This window comes from Mytilus edulis, chromosome 9, assembly GCF_963676685.1.
Source record: "Mytilus edulis chromosome 9, xbMytEdul2.2, whole genome shotgun sequence".
NCBI lineage: Eukaryota > Metazoa > Mollusca > Bivalvia > Mytilida > Mytilidae > Mytilus > Mytilus edulis.
Window position 1 is genome coordinate 31,333,094 of NC_092352.1, and position 26,193 is coordinate 31,359,286.

At 32.8% G+C, this 26,193-nt stretch overlaps 1 protein-coding gene and 1 long non-coding RNA gene across 2 annotated transcripts; one reads left to right on the top strand and one right to left on the bottom strand.

Annotated features, from left to right (window-relative positions):
* Positions 1-7,780: 7,780 nt before the first annotated feature.
* LOC139490295 (uncharacterized) lies at positions 7,781-9,615 on the bottom strand. The gene is made up of 3 exons (XR_011656269.1): positions 9,518-9,615; positions 8,605-8,714; positions 7,781-8,125 (listed from the first exon to the last, which is right to left on the bottom strand). It is a non-coding gene; the product is annotated as an uncharacterized lncRNA (long non-coding RNA).
* An 8,298-nt stretch (positions 9,616-17,913) lies between these two features.
* Positions 17,914-25,444, top strand: LOC139488095 (uncharacterized). Its single transcript, XM_071273478.1, has 2 exons — positions 17,914-17,977; positions 23,534-25,444. Exon 2 carries the CDS (start codon positions 23,540-23,542, stop codon positions 25,052-25,054), a length of 1,515 nt encoding a protein of 504 aa, XP_071129579.1. The 5' UTR covers positions 17,914-17,977; positions 23,534-23,539; the 3' UTR covers positions 25,055-25,444.
* The last annotated feature ends 749 nt before the right edge of the window (positions 25,445-26,193 follow it).

The window sequence follows — 26,193 nt, forward strand, 5'->3', positions numbered from 1 at the left end:
TTTTGTTTGTTTGTTTGTTTTCGAATTATGGGTTTAATATCCCTTTGGTATCTTTCGTCTCTCTTTTTCTGACTAAATGTTTCATCATAATAATATCCTCTTTCAACTCACAATTAAGCTAATTCAAGCAATCTAACTCTGATCACATTGAAACGAAAATGTCAACAGTAAGGAATCTCACCTCCCCCTAAAAAATAATAATAATAAAATAAAAAAAAATCGGATGTGTATAATTTATCATTTAAAAATGTCATAAAAATTAAAAATTACAAATATGTAGAAAAAATATTTCAACTTTTATAATCCTTTTTGACAGTTGTTTAAAATGTTTCAGAGTCACATCTTAAGTAATAGACTCAGATATACTGTAAAAATTTGAGAACCAATTAGCAAGCATGCAGGATATGTTAAGACCTTCGTCCACAACAGAGGAAAATTATGATTAATAAAAAAGATTCATTGACGAAATAAAATTCATGTCCTTTGTTATTTGCGGTGTTTTAAAATTGATTGATGTCTTATTGACGGAGATACGATATTAGAACCCATTCTTCAGACAAACGGAAGTTTGGTGACGTAGAATATATAAGGAGAAATTATATTATTTACCAATAACAAAAATTAAAAGGTGATTTTTCCTTTAAAGCAATGCAGGAACATTTGTTTTCAACATAGTTTTTTAAAACTTGTGTCTGAGCTACCTGAAAATGTAGGTAAAAAGAGCTTTCTTCCATAACTCTTCATATATTCAAATCATAATTAGCAAAGAGGTTGTAATTACTTTGTTCACAGAAGAATTAAAGAAAATCGAAGTCTTCAAAATGTATTAAATGTAGACAAGAAAGGCTATAGCACATTTGTTGCGTTTCAGAATCATAATGGTGTTGGTCATTGTTATAATAATTTACAATTGCACTGACTAAAGATTAAAACTAGCTAAATATTAAAAAAAAAAGTGATGATAATACAAAAATTACTCTTTACTCGTTACACCCATCATTGGATGCGTCCCTTCATTTCTGATAATGAGAATGATTTTTTTTAAGCTGTGACTGACGGGACTGACTGAATTTATTACTGTGGATTCATTATTTTCCGTGGGTACCAATATTCGTAAATAGAGGAAACTTTGTATTTTCGTGGATATTCGATTTCATGGTTATAAGTATAAATTATTCTAAATAATAGAGATGTTCTGGTACCTAACAGAAAACCCTGGCCGTTGTTGGCACAACTTTTTTGAACTTTTGGTCCTCGATGCTGTTCAACTTTGTACTTGTTTCGGCTTTCAAACTTTTGTATCTGGGCGTCACTAGTAAGTCTTGTGTGGACAAAATACACTTCTGGCGTATTAAAATTTTAAACTTGTTGCCTTTTGTTAGCTATTATTCGTGTGTTTCTTTGTCAATATGTTCTCCTATTTATCTATATTGTAGTCCTGTAATGTTGTGTTGTCATTTTAATGTTATATTTCACATGGCCATAAAAGAGGGAGGTTTGGCATGCCACAAAACCAGGTTCAACCCACTATTTTTTCCTTTAAAAATGTCCTGTACGAAGTCAGGAATATGGCCATTGTTATATTATAGTTCGTGTCTGTGTGTGTTACATTTTAACGTTGTGTTTCTGTTGTGTCGTTTGTTTTCTCTTATTTTTAAATGTGAATTCACATTACTATAAGACGTGTCACGGTACTTATCTATCCCAAATTCATGTATTTGGTTTTGATGTTATATTTGTTATTCTCATAGGATTTTGTCTAATGCTTAGTCCGTTTCTGTGTGTGTTACATTTTAATGTTGTGTCGTTGTTCTCCTCTTATATTTAATGCGTTTCCCTCAGTTTTAGTTTGTTACCCCGATTTTGTTTTTTATCCATGGATTTATGAGTTTTAAACAGCGGTATACTTCTGTTGTCATTATTTACAAGTTTTTTTTTACAGGCCTATACAGCGAATTATAATGTAAACAAAGTAGTCAATTCTAGTGCTAAAATACTACCACCAGACGTTATCCGATCCCTTTTTCTTGAGTAAACAAGTTTTAATTATTCTGTGAGGTTGCTTTATAATTGTATGATCAAGTTGTTTGCTGGTCCTTGAGGGGCCTAAAGGGTTATTTTCGTTCTTCGTGATCAGCGCGTTTTCGCTATCGTGATCCGTTTTTCTAGAGATTTTTTTAAAATATTTTCGTGATCCGTGATCATGGAAATGTATTTTCGGTGAATCGTGATTGGCAAAAAAATCAACTCGTGAATCGTGATGAGACCCCCCCCCCACCCCCATCAGACCCCTCGTCCTTATGTTTACAGCTTGTCACATGGTATAAACACCCTGTCAATTGCAGCATCTGGAACACCTGGGATATATTAAACATAAAAAGAAGGCAAAATGCATTTATATTGCTACAAAAAATTAAAGCAAACACGAATTTATTCACCTGCCACCTTAAAAAACATTTTGTCGACCATAAGTATTTATACAGGGATCCTTGAGACGCAGTGTTGTCGACCAATAGATGATACATCTTCTAATGACGTCATTGCTCTGTTTTATTCTTATTGATCAAACAGTTGGAAGAAATTCGGTATTAAAAACATGACACGATTTAAGAGTGACAAAGTACAAACATGAAATTGCCTGAAGATGAGACAATCTTAGTGTGATACGTGTAATAAAACAATTACTGTATTCCAATATCAATGGGGAAACTGAACTTAAAGAGAACATCATCAACGTGGACAAACGAACACTGTATTCCGACGGAAAATAACTACGATTAAGTCTGAGACAATTGGGTTAAAGATCTATTTTATAATAGAAAACAAATGATGTTACAAAAACAGCTTTGATATATGCTAGACTTCGTGACCGAAAAAACCCTTTCCTAACTGGGTTATGAGGGGAAAAGACTGAAATTGATACTACAAAATTTGTATAGTCATGATCACGAATTTTTTTGAAAGCTTTCAAGACAGACATATCGTGTCAGTGTCTGTATTTCTGAGAGACATACTTCCGGGTTCTCAGATATCGGTATGTGTCATATTCCCTTTTATAAGCGAAGACACTGACCTTGCAACAAGATGACTTATATAACCCCTCAATCGCTGTTGAAAGTGCAGAGAACAAGGTATCAATCAAACACAAAACATATGTTTTCAACTTCCCATCGGACATAGCTGCGTATTTATATATCAGCACAGCCAAACCGACGCATCTCTTTAGCCTTGGTTTTACTGCTGAATTGGAGAAGTCAATGTGATCAATCCCATTTAACTCTTAAAGTATCAATGTTTTAAATAAAATTATATCAGCAACTGTTCATATACATGATTGTATTGTTTTGTGCATGTGCTTATTTTTTATTATTATCTTTTTATTTGTCTATCAAATTATGAGGTTATTTTCTAAATGATACATGTATGTTATTGTCATGTTCGAAACTGAGAATGGAAATGGGGAATGTGTCAAAAAGACAACAACCCGACCAAAAAGTAGAAAATAGCCGAATATAATACTTAACAAGAACTATCTTTAAAAAAGATATCCGACGTATTTAAAGGAGTAGGTCCGGTAAGAACCAATTTTGGCCTCAAATTTCAGGTTCATCTGACGAAAGATTTTGACCACTTTTTAAACACTTAAGTGTCTTTTTTATTTGATTCAATTAGTTTATGTGAAAGATTTTAACTGATTTAGTCATTAAAAACGATCCGATTCAAGCTCAAATATGAAAAATCTACCAAATATGCCGAAAAATGTCACTTTTCAGATGGATTTTGTCAAAAATGAAAGTGGCCGCATCCGTGTTCATCCTCAACCTTTATATATGTTATGTATTATCACCAAAAACAACTTGCATTTCAATAGACTATTAAGGATGAACACGAATGTGGCCACTTTCGTTTTACACGAAATCCGTCTATAATTTAACTAAACTGCTAAAATTGTGAAGATTTCAGTAATTTAGCATGACTTAATGGTGCTAGTACCCGATATATGTGCATTGCACTGTCAAAAACAGCAAACAGCCCATATTTATGTAGCAGAAGCATTCTACTGTCCAATAAATAACTAAAAGTTTACAATTTAACAATTTTGTAAAACGGCTATATTTTGGGGCCAAAAACGGGTGTTACTTGACCTACTCCTTTGAGTATATTTTTAAAACTATCATTTTAGATGACCTTCAGAAGCACAAAGATACCATTTAAATAACGTTTTCTCTGTTTGTGTTCAGTATTCTCGGTTCTCGTATCTTTCTGTTTACATTCACCAAAACCCCGCGGAAATATCACATGCGTAGGTGCGTTCTAAAAGTCATGTACAATGATGTACGTTCGTACAACAAAGTTTACATTAAAAAATATATAATTCTCCCGAATAAACAGCTGTCACGGATGCAAAGAGCTATTGGAGAAACAATTATTTTAATAAAAATATAAATCTTTGTAAGATCTAGTTCAAATACTTATAGTTTTTCACTTGCTTTCCATCACGATATAATTAACGAGACGTTTTTTCAAACACAACCAAATCACCCACCATGACAGCATTTTGTCCAATCACAGAAAGGATTTTCGAGCATGCGTATTCTGTTGCCATAGTTAAGCGTCCTTAAGTTCAAAGGGCACAAACCGAAACTATACCGATTACGTCGGAAAAAATATATAACAAAAGAAGAAGCTATACAAGATAAGTTAAACAATGACAAAACATTGGTCTAATTAACACACTTAACATGCACCATTACCAATAAACATAAATTTATGATAAACAACAGTCCACAAAACTCGAGAAAAAACTTAATATTGAGCCTTGTGAATCATTATGTGCAACGAATCATAAATGTACATGTTCTGAAATTCGTATACTAAGCGTATAATTTTTTAGCGATAAAACCAAAATTTGAATATGATTCGCATGAAGGAATGAATGAGACGAAAGTAAAATCACCAAAATACTTAACTTCGAAGAAGATTCAAAACGGAAAGTCCATAATCAAATAGCAAAACCAAAAGCTCAAACACATCATACGAATGGATAAATGTCAATCCCGACTTGGTACAGGATTTAAGTAGAAAATGGTTGATTAAACCTGGTTTTATAGCTAGCTAAACCTCTCACTTGTTTGACAGTTGCATCATATTTCATTACATTGATAACGATATGTGAACAAAACAAACAGACATAATAGGTAAACATGTCAAAAATTGCCAGCAGTCAACATTGTGTTATAATCTTAATCATTATAAAAATAAACAAGTATATTACAGAGAAGCACACAGCACATCAGATAAAATGAAAGACAAGTATACAACAACTATCATAGAACAATAACACAATGACGGGATGTATAAGTACAGAGCTACGTCATATGTATAAAAAAAAAAACACAAAAAGGTATATAGACAAAGTACAAAATTAAAGAAGCTCTAGAATAAGTTGTCGTATCTGACTGGATGTATCATGGACATTACATTAACTGTTCCTCGAACACATAACAGTGAAACATAATACACACCAGAAAACGTTATTTTACTACATAGAAAAGGAAATAGCTAATAGTACAACTCTTAAACGATACTACAAGTTCATAACGTATGACCTCACGTGTGTGGTAAAATTTGTTGATTGATGCACGTGGCTATTCTAGTAAATGAATTAATCTACAAAGCGAGAGCTCTTTCCATTTTCATCAGCTAAGAGTCGAATATAGCACTTTTTGAAAGGCTATCGCTTGTCATTTATATATTCAATTGACTGTTTTACATTTCATTACCTGTCGACGATTTGATGACTTATGGAATCAGAGAATACAGAAACCACTTTGCATAGAGTGGCATATAAAAAGTCTTTATTAATAAGACAAACAAGTCTATCGTCGACCAGATTAATCTAGATTTGACTGCCAAGATAGAAATAACAAAATCGATCTGAAACAATGCATAATTAACTAACAAATCGCAATGGTTCCAGGTTAGATTGATCAAACATTAGTTTATTGACACAAATTTCGTGTATCTCCAAATAAAAACGAATAAACAATATACCAAAAGATTAGGCTCAGGAAGGTTGGAGAAACTTGGAAAAGTTTTTTAATAGTAAAACTGTCCTTATATTAGAATAATTGATCTATTCAGAAATTTTCCGGAAGAAAAATGTCTACAACATTCGAAAGTATGCAATGGGTTGTTGCTAATTATATACTTTGACTTGCATGCTTGCACCACAAACTGTTCTATCCAATTTCTTACATTTAATGTAATATGTCTTATATTTTATAGGACATATTATTCATATCAAATAATATTAAATTTTTAAACTCTGCTTCTATAGTAATGATCAAAACTATAAAACTATATTTAGCCATCTCCACAGGTTGATAGATAGATCTAAGGGGGAAACAATGAACAGTTCTATTTGGCTTAATTTGATCTAGGTATGAAAAGAAAAAAAACCAGCTATAATCAACAATCAACAAAATATTAAATATAAAATGTATTAAATTACAGGTTTAATCCACCATTTTTCTACATTTGAAAATGCCTGTACCAAGTCAGGAATATGACAGTTCTTGTCCATTCGTTTTTGATGTGTTTTGTTATTTATTTTGATTTTTTTCTAAGTTCAGTATTTTTGTGATTTTACTTTTTACATGAAAAAAGATAATATTAGAACAGTTTGGAATGGAATTTTGCCATGTCACAAAAATCCATACTTAGGTCTAAGATGCAAATACGAAACCAATTTGGTAGTATGCAAAAATCAATTAATCAAATCATTTTGCATTGCGTTAATTATTCATCACTAATAATTAACTTTCTCTTAATTTTAACGATTTCTAATGTTTTAGAATTATCTCCCTTTTACCATAAACATTCCAGACTGCATGGTAGGGAAATTCAAACAACGAGATATCGATCGATTTAATAAACAAAAAAGGCCATATACCACTAAAAACCAATTCATGTTTGTAATACACATATCCTCAGTGATTGATATAATCTTGCATCCAGTTCATGTTAAGTTATGGGCATAGAAAACTCTAGAGGAAAAAACCGAATACAAGATAATATCTAAACGTTTCAGAAACCAAAATGTGGATGTCTATGCACAATGCATTGCAGTAGAGCTCACTGGATATAGTGCACAGTTGTTTCTCAGTTATAAAACTACTCTGAAGCTCTTATAATGAAGCATTATAATCATGATTATTGTCATCCGAGATATATAATCTTATTTTTACCATTGTAATGAAAAAACAAACACAAGCATACCAATACACTTGCCCTAATTGACCTTTCCCTTGAAAATCGATAAAGCGAAGGTTTGTTTTGTCAACATGATCCAATGGTAATGCTTATGTTTTTCTAATGTTGTCTCAAGCTCATCAACCCAAAATGCATACATTAAATACAAAAACATATCCACATTTTGGTACTAATGGGTGGGAGAGGTGGGAACCTCATCAACCCAAACAGGCAATACATATTGCCTGACCAAACATAGCCCTTAAACCAACCACCACTTGGATATTGAAAGAATGAGGATGTATCACATGTACTTCCGCCAAAGATATCAACCAATGAGGTTATACACATATCCTCAGTGATTGATATAATCTTGCATCCAGTTCATGTTAAGTTATGGGCATAGAAAACTCTATAGTCCATACAGTATGTTTGCAGGCCAATCTCAAATTACACCACTAGTAAGGCTTTCTCTTAAGGAATAGTATTCCCAATACTCAAAACAAAAATATCTTCAACACTTTTTATTAAATACTATTCCATAATTACTTTAAAACACTACTAAACATTTCAAGATACGTGTACACAGTTCTTTATAAAAAGTTCATAATTCAATAAATTCTCATGAATTTGACCACATACAGACTTTTAAAAGTTGAGTTAAGGCAATGAAATCATATCAAAATGAACATTGTCATTATTTTAATAACATCTTCAGCATGTGGAAAGCTTGTAAGCAAAGGGACTTCACCTCCAAGTGTTAACTATGCTGGCTTGTCTCTTGCTTTACTGTTGTTGAATCAAACACACTCTTTACTTCCTAATCAAGAACATTGACAATTCTATTTCCACTTGATTCTTCACATGTCTGCTGAAAATATATTAACCAATAACAAATTGTTTATTTGTACTTAAGACAGCATTAGTCACACTTTGAAAAGGAAAAATCCCTTTGCCTACAATTCACGTGGAAAACCACTAGGGAATCAGTGTCCCTCGAACTGTAGACAAAGAAATTTAAATTAAAATTTTTAACCATACATAAAATTTAAGTATACATTTGTACTAGTATAAAAAATCATTCAACATTATATTTATTAAATAAAACAAAACAAAACAAAAATATTGCAATTGTTTAATCTCCCAAGACAAAAAAGATTTTTGTGACATATTTCAACACATCAATGAAAGTATATACACATCCAATAGTAAACATCATGAAATTACGGACAAATTATTAGATTTACTTTTAAATTGGTTCATTTGAACATAAAGCTGCTTCCATCACAGATACATTATTTTCCTATTTTCAGAAATCAAAACATTACTTAAATTACAATTTATTCTCACCATATTCTGATCAGAAAAAATCCTTTCCTTTTAGGTTGTTCGAACTCATTGATATGAATCATCGTGCAATGTCATATCGCTTCTCCTTCATTCATTGTAGGTAACACCATCTGAAAACAAAAACATTCTATTCAATTCTATGTACAATCAAACAGACCGCTGAACGCGGACCTCGACGAAGACACCTTATAATTCAATACACATCACTAGCTCCGGTAAACAGCATTAATATCAAGTGACATCTCACACTAAATTATTCCACTTTCTCAATAAGTCTATTCTTTTCTTACAAAGTCTTTAAAGAGCATTTTCTATCAGTATGCACGATGTAATAATCAATGAAGAGTCCACAACACTCAAAAGTAACAAAAGAAACTATTTACCCTGTATAAACAATTTATTATTCTCCTTTCAACTACAGGTTTCCAAAATGGCCAGAGCCCCCACTTCCACATATATTTTATATAGCGATAGCACTTTGCCCCGCACGGCACAACACATATCTGACCACCTGGGTTGATAATAACTACCCAAGGTCTAAATCCCAAAACATTTTGCCACCAAGGTCAAACATTACCATCTAGTTCTATCAAGAAGCCGCCAAGGCGAATATAAATGACCACCAAGGTCTTGACGCCCCCAATGCTAGTATTTTTAATTCAATGTTGCCACCAAGACAAATGTGAAAAATCATCAAAATAACCACCTAGGTCTATTGCCACCAAGGCATATATAAATGACCACCTAGGTCTATTGCCACCAAGGCATATATAAATGACCACCTAGGTCTATTGCCACCAAGGCATATATAAATGACCACCTAGGTCTTTTGCCACCAAGGCATATATAAATGACCACCAAGGTCTTAAAGCCACCAAGGCAAATGTAAGTAAAAGTTAAAGAATATAGTTACTTTGCCGACAACACGTGGAGCACGACCTTCCCACAGCTTGGATATTGAAAGAATGAGGATGTATCACATGTACTTCCGCCAAAGATATCAACCAATGAGGTTAACTTCGGCACTTACCAGTTAATAAGTCAATTCATGATGAATCATTCATCTATTTAATTTTCATTAGTAAAAAATTATCTAAAACAATAGTGTTATATCACAACATAGAATGACACCCTATAAAATATCAATTGGAATGGCTTAATAAATACAAATGATATTTTTATTTTTGTCCATACATGTAGCTCTGTCCATATACCGGTATGAAGAATCCTTTCATTTTGACAAAGGGTTATTTTTGGGATTTGAATCCTTCATCAATATTCAAAAATCTGAGATATTGTTTTGCCTTTTGTGTTAAATACATTTTTTTCAAAATCTGTGATGAAATCTTGCAGAGTGTTATACTAACTGTGGTTCTATTTGATTCTACAGGTCTGTAAAAGTGTGCTGCTCATATTGCAGAACATTTATTTTGTCCTTTCAATGATTGTGACTATCATTAACAGCCTTTACAGAAACAGTATTTTCAAAAATCGCAACAACCCCACGCCCCCTCCCCAAACCTAAACCTTGATATTTTGGTGTTGACCCTAAGATTATTTATTAGAAGTGACGATAGCCATTATATTTTAGTGGATTTTTTCCCACTTGACTGGTGTCACATTCAAAAACATTCACAGGAACTATGCCAAAAAACCTAAATAAAAAACCTAACAAAACAATCTACATTTGAAAGTAAAACCAAAGTGTCTATTATATCTAATACTATTTTTGCATTGACACCACAAAATAAGATAATTCAGCAAACTCGAATTCAAACATCGAAACACAATTTAAACAGATAATATTTGGTACTTTACTGTAGAAGAAACATAAAAACAAAAAATACATACAAATAACATGTAAAAGTGAGGCAAAGGATACCAAAGTGTCATTTAAACTCATAAGTCAAGAATAAACTGACGATGACATGGCTAAAAAAGACAAAAAAAGGACAAATAGATAAACAACAGTACATAAAAACACAACATGGAAAACCAAAGATTGAGCAACACGAACCCGACTAAACATGAGGGGGATCTCAGTTAACCCGACTAAACATGAGGGTGATCTCAGTTAACCCGACTAAACACGAGGGTGATCTCAGTTAACATGACTAACATGAGGGTGATCTCAGTTAACCCGACTAAACATGAGGGTGATCTCAGTTAACCCGACTAAACACGAGGGTGATCTCATTTAACCCACTAAACATGAGGGTGATCTCAGTTAACCCGACTAAACATGAGGGTGATCTCAGTTAACCCGACTAAACATGAGAGTGATCTCAGTTAACCCGACTAAACAGGAGGGTGATCTCAGTTAACCCGACTAAACATGAGAGTGATCTCAGTTAACTCGACTAAACATGAGGATGATCTCAGTTAACCCGACTAAACATGAGGATGATCTCAGTTAACCCGACTAAACATGAGGGTGATCTCAGTTAACCCGACTAAACATGAGAGTGAGCTCAGTTAACCCGACTAAACATGAGGATGATCTCAGTTCACCCGACTAAACATGAGGATGATCTCAGTTAACCCGACTAAACATGAGGGTGATCTCAGTTAACCCGACTAAACATGAGGATTATCTCAGTTAACCCGACTAAACATTAGGATGATCTCAGTTAACCCGACTAAACATGAGGATGATCTCAGTTGACCCGACTAAACATGAGGGTGATCTCAGTTAACCCGACTAATCATGAGGGTGATCTCAGTTAACCCGACTAAACATGAGGATGATCTCAGTTAACCCGACTAAACATGAGGATGATCTCAGTTAACCTGACTAAACATGAGGATGATCTCAGTTCACCCGACTAAACATGAGGATGATCTCAGTTCACCCGACTAAACATGAGGGTGATCTCAGTTAACCCGACTAAACATGAGAGTGAGCTCAGTTAATCCGACTAAACATGAGGATGATCTCAGTTAACCCGACTTAACATGAGGATGATCTCAGTTAACCCGACTAAACATGAGGGTGATCTCAGTTAACCCGACTAAACATGAGAGTGATCTCAGTTAACCCGACTTAACATGAGGATGATCTCAGTTAACCCGACTTAACATGAGGGTTATCTCAGTTAACCCGACTAAACATGAGGATGATCTCAGTTAACCCGACTAAACATGAGGATGATCTCAGTTAACCTGACTAAACATGAGGATGATCTCAGTTTACCCGACTAAACATGAGGGTGATCTCAGTTAACCCGACTAAACATGAGGATGATTTATCTCAGTTTAAGCAGATACAGTTCCACTTGTGGATCTCGTCGGGTTGCTCATGTTAGTTCAAATACGATAGGTCACATTCGAGGGAAAAGGGAACGGATTGTAGTTACGACAATTGGAACATATCCGTTGTCATCTTTGAGACGGATATTTCATAATGGTCATCCAACTCGTTATAATGTCCGTAAAATTTAAGAAGGGACTATTCTAATGGCACCACTGTGTTAAATACTAACTACCTTGTTGGCAGCAACCTTTTTTCAAGGCAATCATGATAGGAAATACCAGCCCTGGAAAAATCAACTTGGAGATATATACCCCATATGCTAGTTATCTTAGATATAATTACCATAAAGTTATACGAAAGTGGTTACTGAAAACTTTTATTATGATTAGTTTCTGTCTTATTGATTCATTGTAATATCTAATAATGGTAAAAAAAACCAAAACGAACAAACGATCGAGTGACCTTTGTGATACTTTTTTTCCTGGTTAAAACTGCAAAACAATCAAGTATGACATCCGCTTCTATATATAGAATGAAATTCAAAACAGTGTGGCTGTGGCCATTGATTGACACATTAAACTCATCCATTGACTGGGACAATTTACGTGAACGTTTGTCTGTAACGACCACTGTTCACGACGTACCTACGATAGACATTTAAACTGTGGGGTCACAAAAGGTTTCTTAACGCCTTTAATTATAAAATAATTCGAAAAATTAATCAGGAATAACCTTTATGTTTTGATTTATATAATTGATATAAGTCAAAACATCGCGTTATTTCTGATTAATTTTTCGAATTACTTTATTAAGGTGTTGAGAACCTTTGGTGACCCCATAGTTTAAGTGTCTTTAAAAAGTACATAGTGAGAAGTGGTCGTTACATACAAACGTTCACCTAAATTGTCCCAGTCAATGGATGAATTTAATGTGTCAATCAATGGCCACAGCCACACTGTTTTGAATTTCATTCTACTTGAGTCTAGACTTCAGTGTCATGTATAAGATAAAAGAAACACACTTCTAACAAAAAACAAGGTCATATAAACCCTTAGCGATTTATAAATAGACAAGGAAGTAATTAAAATTAGATTATTTCATGTTTACTTATACAATACAATTGAATTAATCGCTTATTTGATTGACAAATCTTGTAAAATCAACTCATAAAAGGCACATATCTCTTTTCCCTAGGGTACCATTATATACAGAATTGATATTAATCGTAGACAAGCTTCTTTGTTCCAAGAGATTCACGCAGTACGAGCCATGAGGTTATCTTGGTACGAGCCGCTCAGCGGCATTTGCTCTGTGTCGAGGTCATATATTGTCGATTCTAACTAAATTTTACACTTCATGAAAGTGAATGAAAGCATAGATGTAATACCTGGGTATTTAAGTATGATATCATTTCGTCATTTTGAAGTTATGAGACTTCTCAAAATTTGAGATGGAGGGTGTATATGCCAATGAGCCATTTCGAGTTTTAGATACATTCTTCACCATAAATAAAGGCCTATACAATTGGTTAATAAAGTTCTAAATCTTCCCTAGTCTATAAAAGTTTTTAATAAATTCAACTATCCGAGATTTGTCATTAATATGAAATGGAAAAATACAAACACTGGCAAGGTTCATGTGACAGATACATGCTCAAGTGGTGAGATTAAAATAGATCTCAACCCACTACCTTTTAATTTTAATTTGTGGAATACCAAAAGGAGATAGTCATGCTTATTGTTGAAGGCCGTACCGTGACCTATACATTTGTACATGTAGTTGTTAATTTCTGAGTAAATTTTGCCTTTTGTGAACTGTTGTCTCCTCAGAGGTTGTCTCATCGGCAATCAAACCGCATCTTCTTTTTAATATGAAGGTTTTTGGCGGGATTCGTATTGTTCCCTCATTTGTATTAACACAAATGATTAATTAAATGTAGTTTTTTTTTTTAGACTTTTGTTTGTCTTTTCGTCTTTTTGTCATAATTTTGTCGGTCTCTTCGACTTATGAGTTTTGATTCTTCTTTTGGTGTGTTTTGTCTCTTTCATATGCCTCAATTTCTCATTTCTAAGCAGATTTTATGCAGTTACTTCGAACACAAATGCAAAAAAGGAAGATACGAACTTGTTGAATTCCTAGAATAAGTTGAGTTAAGAATTCCAATGCAAATTTAATTTTTGCTCCAACTGTAAACTAACGAATTACTGGAGAGCCATAATTAGAGACCATAGAATTGTACAATAACATTGCAATTATAATAAAATTGAGAATGGAAATGGGGCATGTTTCAAAGAGACAACAACCCGACCAAATAAAAAACAACAGCAGAGGGTCACCAACAGGTCTTCAATGTAGCGAGAAATTCCCTCACCCGGAGGCGTCCTTCAGCTGGCCCCTAAACAAATATATACTAGTCCAGTGATAATGAACGCCATACTAATTTCCAAATTATAAAAGTCAATGTAACATCACATACAAAGCAACAAAAAGTTCCGTCCTTCGTCATACTGACTCCCATGAGAAGATTTAAGTTCTAAGAAAGACAACTATATCGTAGTAAATGAATTTATAGTATTTTCTACATGTTGCATCATATAACAAGCATAATTTATGTGCAAACTGTATACCTTTTAAATATTGAACAGTATGTTTAAAAAACGACAATAAACACGATTTTTAATGTGACATTGTTTACATTTTCAGTTTTAACATTATTGTAACAATGTTTAATTCAGTGGAACATGTCTTTAAATTAGGTTGAAGTGACATCACTTTGGAAAATCCATTTAATTGATGTTTTGATCAAAATACCGTCACATATTTCATTTTAATGGCTTTGACTTAAATCATCCGCAATGAAAGTTATGTACGACCTTGAGGTTATGTGAGGCATATGGATCTACAAACAAATGTAATTAAATTGGTCCTGCATTTTGCTTTTGTGGACATTTCCGAACATTGCGTTTAATCCTTTTTGTTTTCGCAATACAGATAGTGTTTGTGTATAAATAAAAAGCGATATCGCTGTGTGCTTATAAAATGATCCGAATATCGCTTTTTATTTATACAAACACTATACTGTATTGCGAAAACTAAAAGGATTAAACGCAATTTTACTATAATTCACAATATGATAGTTTTGTTCGTGTAATTGTCTATTGGTTTTACCTTTTTGTTTAGGTCTTATTTTTTTGGTTAGAGTACTCATAAAATATATATATATATATATATATTGTTCTCATCTTTTAAATCATTTGTTTGAGCGTTCTTGGTTCTTTATGTCGATAAGTTTAACGTAACTAAACTAAACCATATTATGGAATTAACATTTGGGGACTACTACAAGTCGACGACTACTTTATAGATTCAGAAAATCTGCTGAAAGACTTTTACCTTATTTACCTTCCTGGAACCAGAATTTATAAAGTATTATGAATTGAGACAGTCACCAAAACATGTGGTTGGGGTACACTAAACGCACTTTTTCTATTTCGTTACTGATAGCAATATGTTTAAACCACATTTTCCTTTTTGTAAATTTCACATATTTACAAATTGCAGCACTTAAGGAGTTCAAATAAGCGTAAAAGAATTCTCCCGTCGCATCCATTGCAAAAAAGGAAAACATCGTTCAAATTCTGGATTTCAATAAACTGGTTGAAAATAAAAATCACTTTTTAAATTTCTTTTGATTTTTATTGGAGTTAATTGAAATAAATGCAAATCAGTACAGACGAAACATTTGAAACTCAAATTTAATAGACCATGCAAGGAACCGTTTCATGGATTCGCGTGATTTACGTCTTTTGTAATAGAGAAGCGAGATACCAGAGAGACAGTCAAACTCATTACTCGAAAATAAACTGATATGGATAAACAAAATAAAATACAAAAAGACATACAATAGTACACAAAACACAACATAGAAAACTTAAGGTTGAGCAATACGAACCCCGCCAAAAACTGGATGTCATATCATGTACTCTGGAAGGCACGCTGAGAAGAGCCTGTTCCACATGTAACATCCGCTGTGTTGTTCGTGTATTAAAGTACTAACCCGGTAATAAGTCTAACTCGGTGGGTCATATTCGGGGAAAAGGGGAATTGATGGTAGTGACATAAGAAACATGTCCGCTATCATCGGTGAAACAGATGTTCCATACCCGTCAACCAAATCGCGGTTGAGTTCGTTAAACTTACAAACGGATGATTTCAATTTCACAGCTTGGAACTCTTGATTTAATAGCTGCGTGACGTTGAAGATGAAAAACATGTTTTGTTAAACTGTCCTGTATATTCAGATATTCGTAATGTTATTTTTAACCATGCTAGTATTGTTGATGAGAATTTTTTTTACATATGTCTGATAATGAGAAATCTATTTTTCTTTTTACAAATGAAAATATGGTATTTTATACTGCCAAAATCTGCTATGAAATTTTAATAAAGCGAAAATGTATTTTATATTCATGATAGTTGACTTAAGTTGTATTTGTATTATAATTTAAGAAAATTTGTTTTATAGTCTCTCATAACTCTTTATAGAGTGGCTCTTGTTGTTAATTTGTGTTTTAAAAAGCTGTATATTTTATATGTAACAAGTGGTGAGACTTTAATAAAGTATTTGTCTTGTCTTGTCTTTCTTTCGTTGTGATATCGTATTAAAATAGAATTGCCTTTTCGAAAACAAAAGTTGTCATGTCGGAGCCTGTCAAAGCTGACCATACGTAATCATGATGAATTAAGATGTGATAAGATTGCCAATGAGATAAGTCTGATTCCATCAATTATAGTCTATCACATGAGATAACTCTGATTCCATCAATTATAGTCTATCACGTGAGATAACTCTGATTCCATCAATTATAGACTATCACGTGAGATAACTCTGATTCCATCAATTATAGTATATCACGTGAGATAACTCTGATTCCATCAATTATAGTCTATCACGTGAGATAACTCTGACTCCATCAATTATAGTCTATCACAAACACGAAGACTGATTCAATTTTATTCAAATACGAATCTTTTAAACTGTTTATTCAAACTGCATAATTCAATAACGGTCCTACTAAAAAGCGCCCGGAAGCGCCCGGGAAAAGAAAAAGCGCCCGGGGAAAGGAAAAAGCGCCCGGGGAAGGAAAATTAGCGCCCGGAAGAATAAAATAATAATATTTTATAACCATAAAGTTTTTCATTAAAAAGAAGAAATAATCATTGCTTGTTTTGTCCTTAATATGAATGTGGATATGATGCCTGAAGTCTAATATTTTTGCAACTGCATGGTGAACACTTATTTATGCAGATGCTGATATACATTTATTATATCTTTTTTTTTTTAAACTTAAACTGTTTCAATGGCTATATATATGCTTATCAGGGTTTTAATGCTTATTTTTAGATTTAAACCAAAATCCTGGCTTTTACGGTACATGTATAATACTGCTTTATTTGCTGATGTATTATGTGTAACTCTTATAATTTTGATAAAATTAATATTGATCTGTGAAATTTAAGTCGGTTTTTTTTTACATTTTTCATTTTGATATCGTTTTGAAAAACATGCCTTTGATGTCAATTTTCCGCATAAACTGTGATTAATTATAATCAGTCTTTCGAAATAGTATTCATAAATTATATTATTGTTAAAATTGAAACATTCATACTTGTTTTATTACAAATGTCTATTATCTGAATTTGAAAATTACTTGTCTGAAATTAAAAAAATTAATGTGCATAACTTATCTTATCAACACAAAGTTGTCTCATGCTAATAAAATATCTATATATTTCCCCCGGGCGCTATTTTTTCTATTTTTTCTTACCCGGGCGCTTTTTCTTTTCCCCGGGCGCTTTTTCTTCACCCGGGCGCTCCCGGGCGCATTTTAGTAGGACCCTTCAATAATGAATATTTGAGTATAAAATATACAGGGTACTAAAACGGCATATCCACTTAGGTTTTTTATTGACACGATTAATGGGTAAATATAAGGCATGGTTGTATGCATATCAACTTCAAGTAGAAAAATAGTACAGCATATTAAATATCATCAGGTTTGTCAAGGTTCAAATACTCCGCTTCCTTCCTGTTTAAAGAATCAGATCGAGAAATAAAAAGTAAGTGCTAATTTAATATTATTTCCGATCATTTAAATTACAGATGTATAAATTATAGTTTATAATGCATATCTTATCTTAAGATACATGATAACAGCATACTTTAATTTTGATACATACACGAATTACATTTGACATTAAAATTTAGATGAAATTACGCTTTTTGCATTCCTCTGTTTACGAAAGTCAATGGTCTTGAACCGTATACATATTAGGTTATTTTGTGTTCTCCAGTGTAATTCAAAATGCACATGAAATTAGCAAATTTTGGTTACTTTTTGTTTAACCATTATAACCTGTTCGTGGATTTTCACTTAATTGCATGTAGAAAATTGATATCTTTACACTTTTGTTGTATTTAAAAATGAAGTGTAGAACATGTTTGATTTTTACAGGTCACTACTTGTACTATACACAAATAAGTGTTATTTTTAACCTATTATACTATATAACAGAATTTGACTTTTAAGATTTTAAGCAGTGTTTATATTTATTTTCCTTCATGAAAATAACAGTAATTTACATTAGTAAATATAAAAAAAGAAGATGTGGTATGATTGCCAATGAGACAATTCTTCACAAGATACCAAAATGACACAGATTTTTTTTGTTATATATGTAGATGCCCAAAGTTCAAATGACTTAAAAATAAAAATAACGAGTATGGCAAAACTATTGAAGTTTATGCTTAATTTACTAAAACGTCACTTCTCTTGTTGGTGTGGTCTCTGTGGCCGTATTGTCTAAGTAGTTACTACTGTAACCACAAGCCAATCAATACTGAGGTTGTGAGTTCGAAGCCCGCTCATGCAATTGCACCCCACTATAATCTTAATTGACTAGGGTTGTCAATTTTCCTATCGAAGGTCGGGGGTTTTCTCCGGGCACTTCGGCTTCCTCCAACATTATTAACTTGCCACCACGAAATATCATAAAAGCGGTACTTAAAAGTAAAAAAAATAACAACATATAATGTTCTTGAATTGGGACAAGTACTGAAACAAATGCCAGGGTTAAACTAGTTTTGTGTTATACGAAACTGGATCAAAGCATGCATGTCGACTACTTTTAAACAGAAGTAGAAATATTTATATTAACAGTTTATGATAAACAAATTGTTTGTTGTAAAAATAAAATAGTATATAGACTCTTACAACTGTTTAAAATGGCTCGCATTTTATGTCTTTATGGTACTATTTATGGTTGAGTTATGGATCTTTTTAGTGACATTGGAAGTACTAGTATATATAATTATAGATTTGAATGATTTGGAAGAAATGTCAAATGAATAATTTCTTTATTCTCGGGAAAGAAATAACACGAATGGTCTTTTACCTTTTGCTACTTATATTTTTCTGGGAGAAAATTAAAAAGGAAAGAAAATCTTTTAAGTATATTTCTTGTAGCTTTTATGTATGTTAAACATGCTACATTTAAAGCAAGAGCGAGCAAGGACTAGTCGACTCGGTAAAAATACTGCGTCTGGATAGGACGACATATACAAATTAGGAAACTGGTGTGATTGCCACAAAACTATCCACCAAATTTAAATGAAGTGGATGTAGGCAACAATAGGCAATCATACGGCCTCCAACAATGAGAAAACACCATATTGTATAGTCGGCTATACAAGGATACGACATGCAAAATAGAAATAATTCAATTGAGAAAGCTAACGGTCTTATTTATGACAAAACAATTTACGAAAAACAAAATATAAAAGACATGAACCAACGACAACCACTTAACTACAGACTATATTCTTCGGACAGACACTTAACGAATGCGGCGGGGCGAAACATGTTTGTGAGTGCTCAAACCAACAACATAAGAACGAACTACAAAAATCAATTGAAAAGGGATCAACTCATTAGATCGATACAAAGCAGGAAAGCATATAAAAAAGCACAGTCAGGAGGACGTGGTAGGGTATGTATTTACCCATAGCAACAAAAAAGACACAAAGTACAGCTAAACTTGTAAACCAAATCTGTATCAATGGAAGAACTTAGTACAGGTTTAAGCAATTCTTGATAACACTTGTTTATATGGACTGTTTTTCTGTTAAACAATTCGTTTCAGACAGTTTGTTTTACAAAGATGTGACATAAATACGATACAATACAAAATATAACGCATAATTTTTTCTCAAAATGGAGCTGAAAGTTTAATTCATCCAAGTCGAAGGTTCTGGTTACAGGTAAAAAGAAAGACTCAGATAAAAAATGGTACCTGGGGAACGATCTCATTGAATAAGTAAATGAATACAAATATTTAGGCGTATATTTTTCAAGATCTCTTAAATCTACATACCATATAGAACAGTACCTGAAAGAAAATTTTCAACGGAAAATAAATCATGCAATTCGTATTTTAGGTGAACATGGGGATTTTAACCGTATAAACTTTGGACATTCTCTGTGGATGTCGGCTATTCGACCATCACTGACGTATGAATGTTCAGTATGGTTCCCGTCATCCCAGAAATGTAAAGAATTACCAGAAAGTTTTCAATATAAAGTGGGGAAAATAATCTTAAACACAAAAATGAATATTCCTAAATGTGCGCTCCTAGCTGAATTTGGGTGGGAGTCAATAAACAGATTTATGGATAGACAAAGAATTGCATACTACGCTAGATTAAAAAACTTGCCCAATAATCGGCTGTCTGAAATTATCCTAGATGAAATTGTACCTGTAAAATGTAATGAATGGAAATTTTTGGAAATATTGAAACTATTTTACAGACTGCGGGTCTTGACCATTATGCAAATGGAAACATAAACGTTAACATCTGTTTTTCAGAGTTGCCACCCTTATCATAAATACAGATCATGATAGGTGATCTGGGCTACTTGTATTCAGTCAGGATTCTACTTCGTCAAAATAATCTCCCCATTACGCCAGTTCATTTTCACAATCGTAGAAATGGAAGCCATTGTAGGGATGACGCGCTGCCAATTTTGCTCTTGGAAACCGATAAATTTATCCACATTGCACCATTACGATCCTTATATGTCAGTTGTATTTTAAAAGACGTATCAACTAGCTAATGAGCATCAGTTAATGATCTTGTCTGCATTGATTCAACTTAAAACTATTGTCTGATCGGTTGTCAGGTGGAATTTTCGAAAATTCATAAACATTTAAAAAAAATTCTAATTAAATATTTCGTGGAAGGGCAGACTAGATTTTTTACTAGTTGAAGACTATAAACCCTAGTTATCACACACAAAAAAATTATAATTTTTCGAAGATATGTATTTTCATCATCCAACTTGAAGACTGTCGTCAAGTACTTTCAGAAAAAAATTAGCTATTCGAACACACCTTCTCTGTTTTCGTGATTCATTAGATCTGTAGGTATTTCACTTGACCCATATATTTCATAAGTACTGTGAGTTTTTTTTATGTTATAAAGTCAACCTGTAGCTGTGATATATAAAAATGATAGAATCTGAAGCGAGACGATGTATGAAATATTCTTTCTATGTACAATATCAAGACAAAATATTCAACGCAAACACGCCCTAACATAAAAAGGTGCACTCGATTTTCTCTTTTCGATACAATTGTTACCCATTTTTTGGAATTTTTTCTTGAGTCACATAATGGAAGGGCAGACACGGAAACTACTGAACTTATAGATTAATATGTTTTCCGTCCGTGGTAAAACAATTTTAAATCAGAGGTTATGCATTTTCTACATCCAACTTGATAGATACCCATGTCGTCGACTTGATATCTAATTGTTCTGCTTAAGGTTTATGTACCCTTCTGTAGCCATTTTTGTACGAACTTTTCAAACTTCAATTGTATCAAAACTACAGATATTATGAATAATAGAGATAGGCCATTTTGTACATATTCCAAGGGGAAACTTGATGCAAAGCATTATTTTTTACTGTTCCATTGCATTTAATAGAAAAAGAGGACTTTGTGGCAAATAAATCAAGATTTTTATAGAAAATCCACAGCCTTTATCTTTGTACTTTCATATTTGGCAATTTGATGACTGATAGATATAGGATTATTGCATGCAGTGCTAGCATTGATTTTCTTAAAACAAGTTTATAAATGTAGTTATTGGTTAAGACAAGTATAAATATGGCCAAAATCAAGTACACCTTTGAGGGTGCGCTCGACTTTAGTGACTCAGCACGAGGTGTTTTGGAATTTACAGGTTACTTAGAACTTTTTGTAAAAAATAAACACTAGCACATCATAGAAAATCAAGTGAGTAATTTATGTTTCAAATGTTATAACAAAAATCTCTGTATTAAAGGCTGTGGATTTTCTATAAAAATCTTGATTTATTTGCCACAGAGTCCTCTTTTTCTATCAAATGCAATGAAACAGTAAAAAATAATGCTTTGCATCAAGTTTCCCCTTGGAATATGTACAAAATGGCCTATCTCTATTATTCATAATATCTGTAGTTTTGATACAATTGAAGTTTGAAAAGTTCGTACAAAAATGGCTACAGAAGGGTACATAAACCTTAACTGTGTACTAAATAAATTGAAAACTTATGCAAATGGTGTTTTTAAAATAAAACACTTCGTAATTGAGAAGAAAATTGTAATTTTGTTTGTTTCTATTAACTTTAAAAAAAAAATTGTCACTATAGTAAACATTACAGTAAGCATTTATCGCCTTCTCTAACAAAGAGCTCCGATTCTTTTGTTCTATTTCAACCGGGTTTCAGACTGTATTCTTCAGACTAAGGTAATAGTTTAGATAAGATCGTTAAAAAATACCTTGTAGACGTAGTGAATGAACGTTCTTTTCAAATTGATAAGATTTCCAATGTATAATATCTTGAACTGTGTGTGAACGTTTTTAGTTTTAAGTTTTAAGTTTTATTTTTTTAAGTCTTTTATGGATGAAAGATTTCAAAGTATTTATGCATATGAAATTGTCACTGTAATGTACTTTTACGATTTATTATGATATTATAGCGTTAATGTATTTATAAGACTTATAAAGCATTTTGCAAGTATCTAATACCATTTTTACTTCAATCATATAATGTTGTTTGTAAATACTATGATGTGCATTTTTGATGACGCAGGTGTCAGTACCCCGCTGTCGCTTGCCCCCGTTGTAAAGGGGTAGTTTCACAATAATATATAACATTAATATGTTAAGATTTTCGGCGAGCCTCCGTCGGGTATTTCTCTTCCTTAATAAAAACACATATATTTTTAAAATGTGTATCGACAGCCTATCAATATCAAGAAAGAAAATTCTTCTGAAATTATATATATATATATGATATACAAATTGTAACAGGCTGTTATAAATTTAAGTTTAAATCTTTGGCATTCACTACTTACATAAAACACACACTGCTCGATTATTGTTTGCTAAACGTCTAGTGGCAAACATTTCATGCATATTCAGAATATGATAAATTCAATATTAAAAGCAAACTACTGCCATTCACGTCGATTTTGTGCTACGAAGGCATTTTATTACATGTTAACTTTCTCTGTATTTTTAAAAAAAATAATCATGGTCTTTTGATTTTTTAATTTGATATTCATTTTTTAGATCAAGATGTCTGCATTCAGGAGCGTAATTCTACTACCATTTACAGCGGGTAGAGTTATTGGTCGACGCGGTACAAAATCTCAACATGATGGAAGCCTATCAGCTGTTGTTATACTAACAGTCAGTTTTGCTCTTACCTCAGCTAATATAGTAGTGACAGTCTATGAACCAACAGAACCAAAAGGATCATTCGATATGACTTATATCTTGTTGGTGTTATTACAAAGTTTGGGTCTTATTTCTTGTATTTGTCTACCAATCTTACTCAAAACCAATATCATCATTTCAGAAAAACAGGAAGTTAAACCAGCACTTAAAATAAGACTATTTTTTCTGTGTATCTTTGCTTTTGGTGGATTATTTCACATATCGACACATCTAGCATGCAACATTTCTGGATTTATGATAAGTTACGATCAATTTTTCAAGTCAGAAATTATCATTAACATTCTAAGTATTTTATATTATCCCGTTCAGACAGTGGTTGTAGTAGTATTGGTTCAATATAAACTTAAACCGTCAGTTCTTGTTCATTACTTGCTTATTTTCCAAATAGGAACATACATTTCCTTTTGGAATTATTACTTGCTTCAAGGTCTGCGAGGACCTTCAAAGAAAGGAGTAATCAACCATGAAGTTTGTGGAAACAACACAGATCTCATTGAATTGTTCGATTCGACAGAACCATTTCTTGCACCTATTGTTATAGCATTTACTTTGATGGTGGTTTTATTACTGGCTTCAACGTGGCCTGAAACTACTCTTCTACAGGCGTTCCCGATTAGCCAATTACCGGTAGACATCACCGAAGAAACCGAACTTATAGCAGAAAGATCACCCGAAAATATGCCAACAGGATACCGGTCGGTTTCTAAAAAATCTAGTTTTGCATTTCTGTGTGGAATTTTCATCAATATTCCATTGTTGATTTTTACATGTCTTTATGACGCACATTCAAGTGACCATGTAAAATTAGCGTTTTATGTAATTGCACTTACTTCCAAAATCGTTCTGTTTGTGGCTATTTCAAGAGGATACTTCTTAATTCCAAAAGATTGCAAAGTTTTGCTTAGCCGCGTCAAAATTATCACTCTTGCAAACTGTCTTCTAATTTTTGGATTATGGGGAATGGTTTTCTTCGAAAGTCTAAATTTTATCAGCGTTTATGGCGAAGGCTGGACGAATGTTAAACTTGTATTTTTATTGCAAAACATATTAGCGTCATCTACAGCTCTTCAGTTAACTATATTTCTACTACAAATGAAGCATTACGAAAAACGAAGACGTCCTCTGACTTGGTCATCAATAGAAATGAACTGCATGTTTCTTGTGGGATTTTTACTGATATACTGGATCATTGATTCTTTTATTGCATCTCATGACCTTATATCGACTACAGGTACTGCATACGAGAATTCAGTTTTATCTGTTATGGGACGTATTGTTTTCCCGTTTGTTTTATTTTTCAGATTTCAGTGTATTTTGCAGCTCTATGAGATTTATAAGATTTTTGGAACCTGATAACATTATTTTATTCACTAGCGAAAACTAACAAGATGATATCTGTATTATAAGAATATTGTATTTGATAATGTTTATAATATGGAAATTTCCACCACGCTTTGGATACTTGTATTTTAGAAACGTTTTTCTGTAGGCGTTTGGGATGATCAACCGGAATGCAGATATATGCATTCGTATAGACTACTAATATTATAAATACGTCATTTTTGAAACAAAGTTCTGTCGTAGAGAGTACTGAGTCTTATTATAATTCTTAGTCTGAATGGACAGATGAAGCATTCGAAGTAATATTTTTCTTGGTTTTGAAAAAAAAACCAAATTACATGATATTTTGTTAAAAGTGAATGTATGTAGTTCTTTTTTCAATAAATGTATTAAAACAGCCAATTTTTTCTGTAACCATCCAAGATAAAGATATATAGAATAAAGGACTTTTTGTTTTTGATACTGACTTTATCACAGTAAAATATCAGGTGAGCCCGAAGGGCGAGCCTGATATTTTCTGTGATAAAGTCAGTATCAAAAACAAAAAGTCCTTTATTCTGTTTATCGGTAATTCAAAAAAAATAAAAAATACTACAATAATAGAGAAAATAACAAACGAACTTCTTTTTCGCGTCGAATCACGGCGAATCACACTTGACGTCACAGGCTGCATTACGTCATTTGAAATTTTGTCACAGTGCAGTAAACATGGCGTTCTCTTGCACAAAGTATTGAAAAGGAATTATTGCATGTGTTTCATTTATATTCTGCTTTGGACATCACTCTAACAATTGCAAATATAATGGTAGCATACCGGTAAGTCAGATTTCTTTATTTTTCACAAAGCATCATCATAGACAGAGGGGGGATAGGAGGGTCCTGATCCCGAAATCCCGGGTTTAAAAACACGAAATCACGAGGTCCCGAATTTAAATCACAGGAGTTTGAAATCCTATCAATATGGGTTAAAAACATACCAAAGTCGACTATCACAGTAGAGCTTGTCTTCGATTAAGGTCCTACCCCCCCCCCCCCCCTCCGAGCATAGTAAGTCAGAACATTCTCTACGAGAAGCTCTATTGATAGTCGACCTTATTATTTACAGAATTTATTGATAGAACTTCCGATTCCTGTGGTTACCCCCTTTTTAA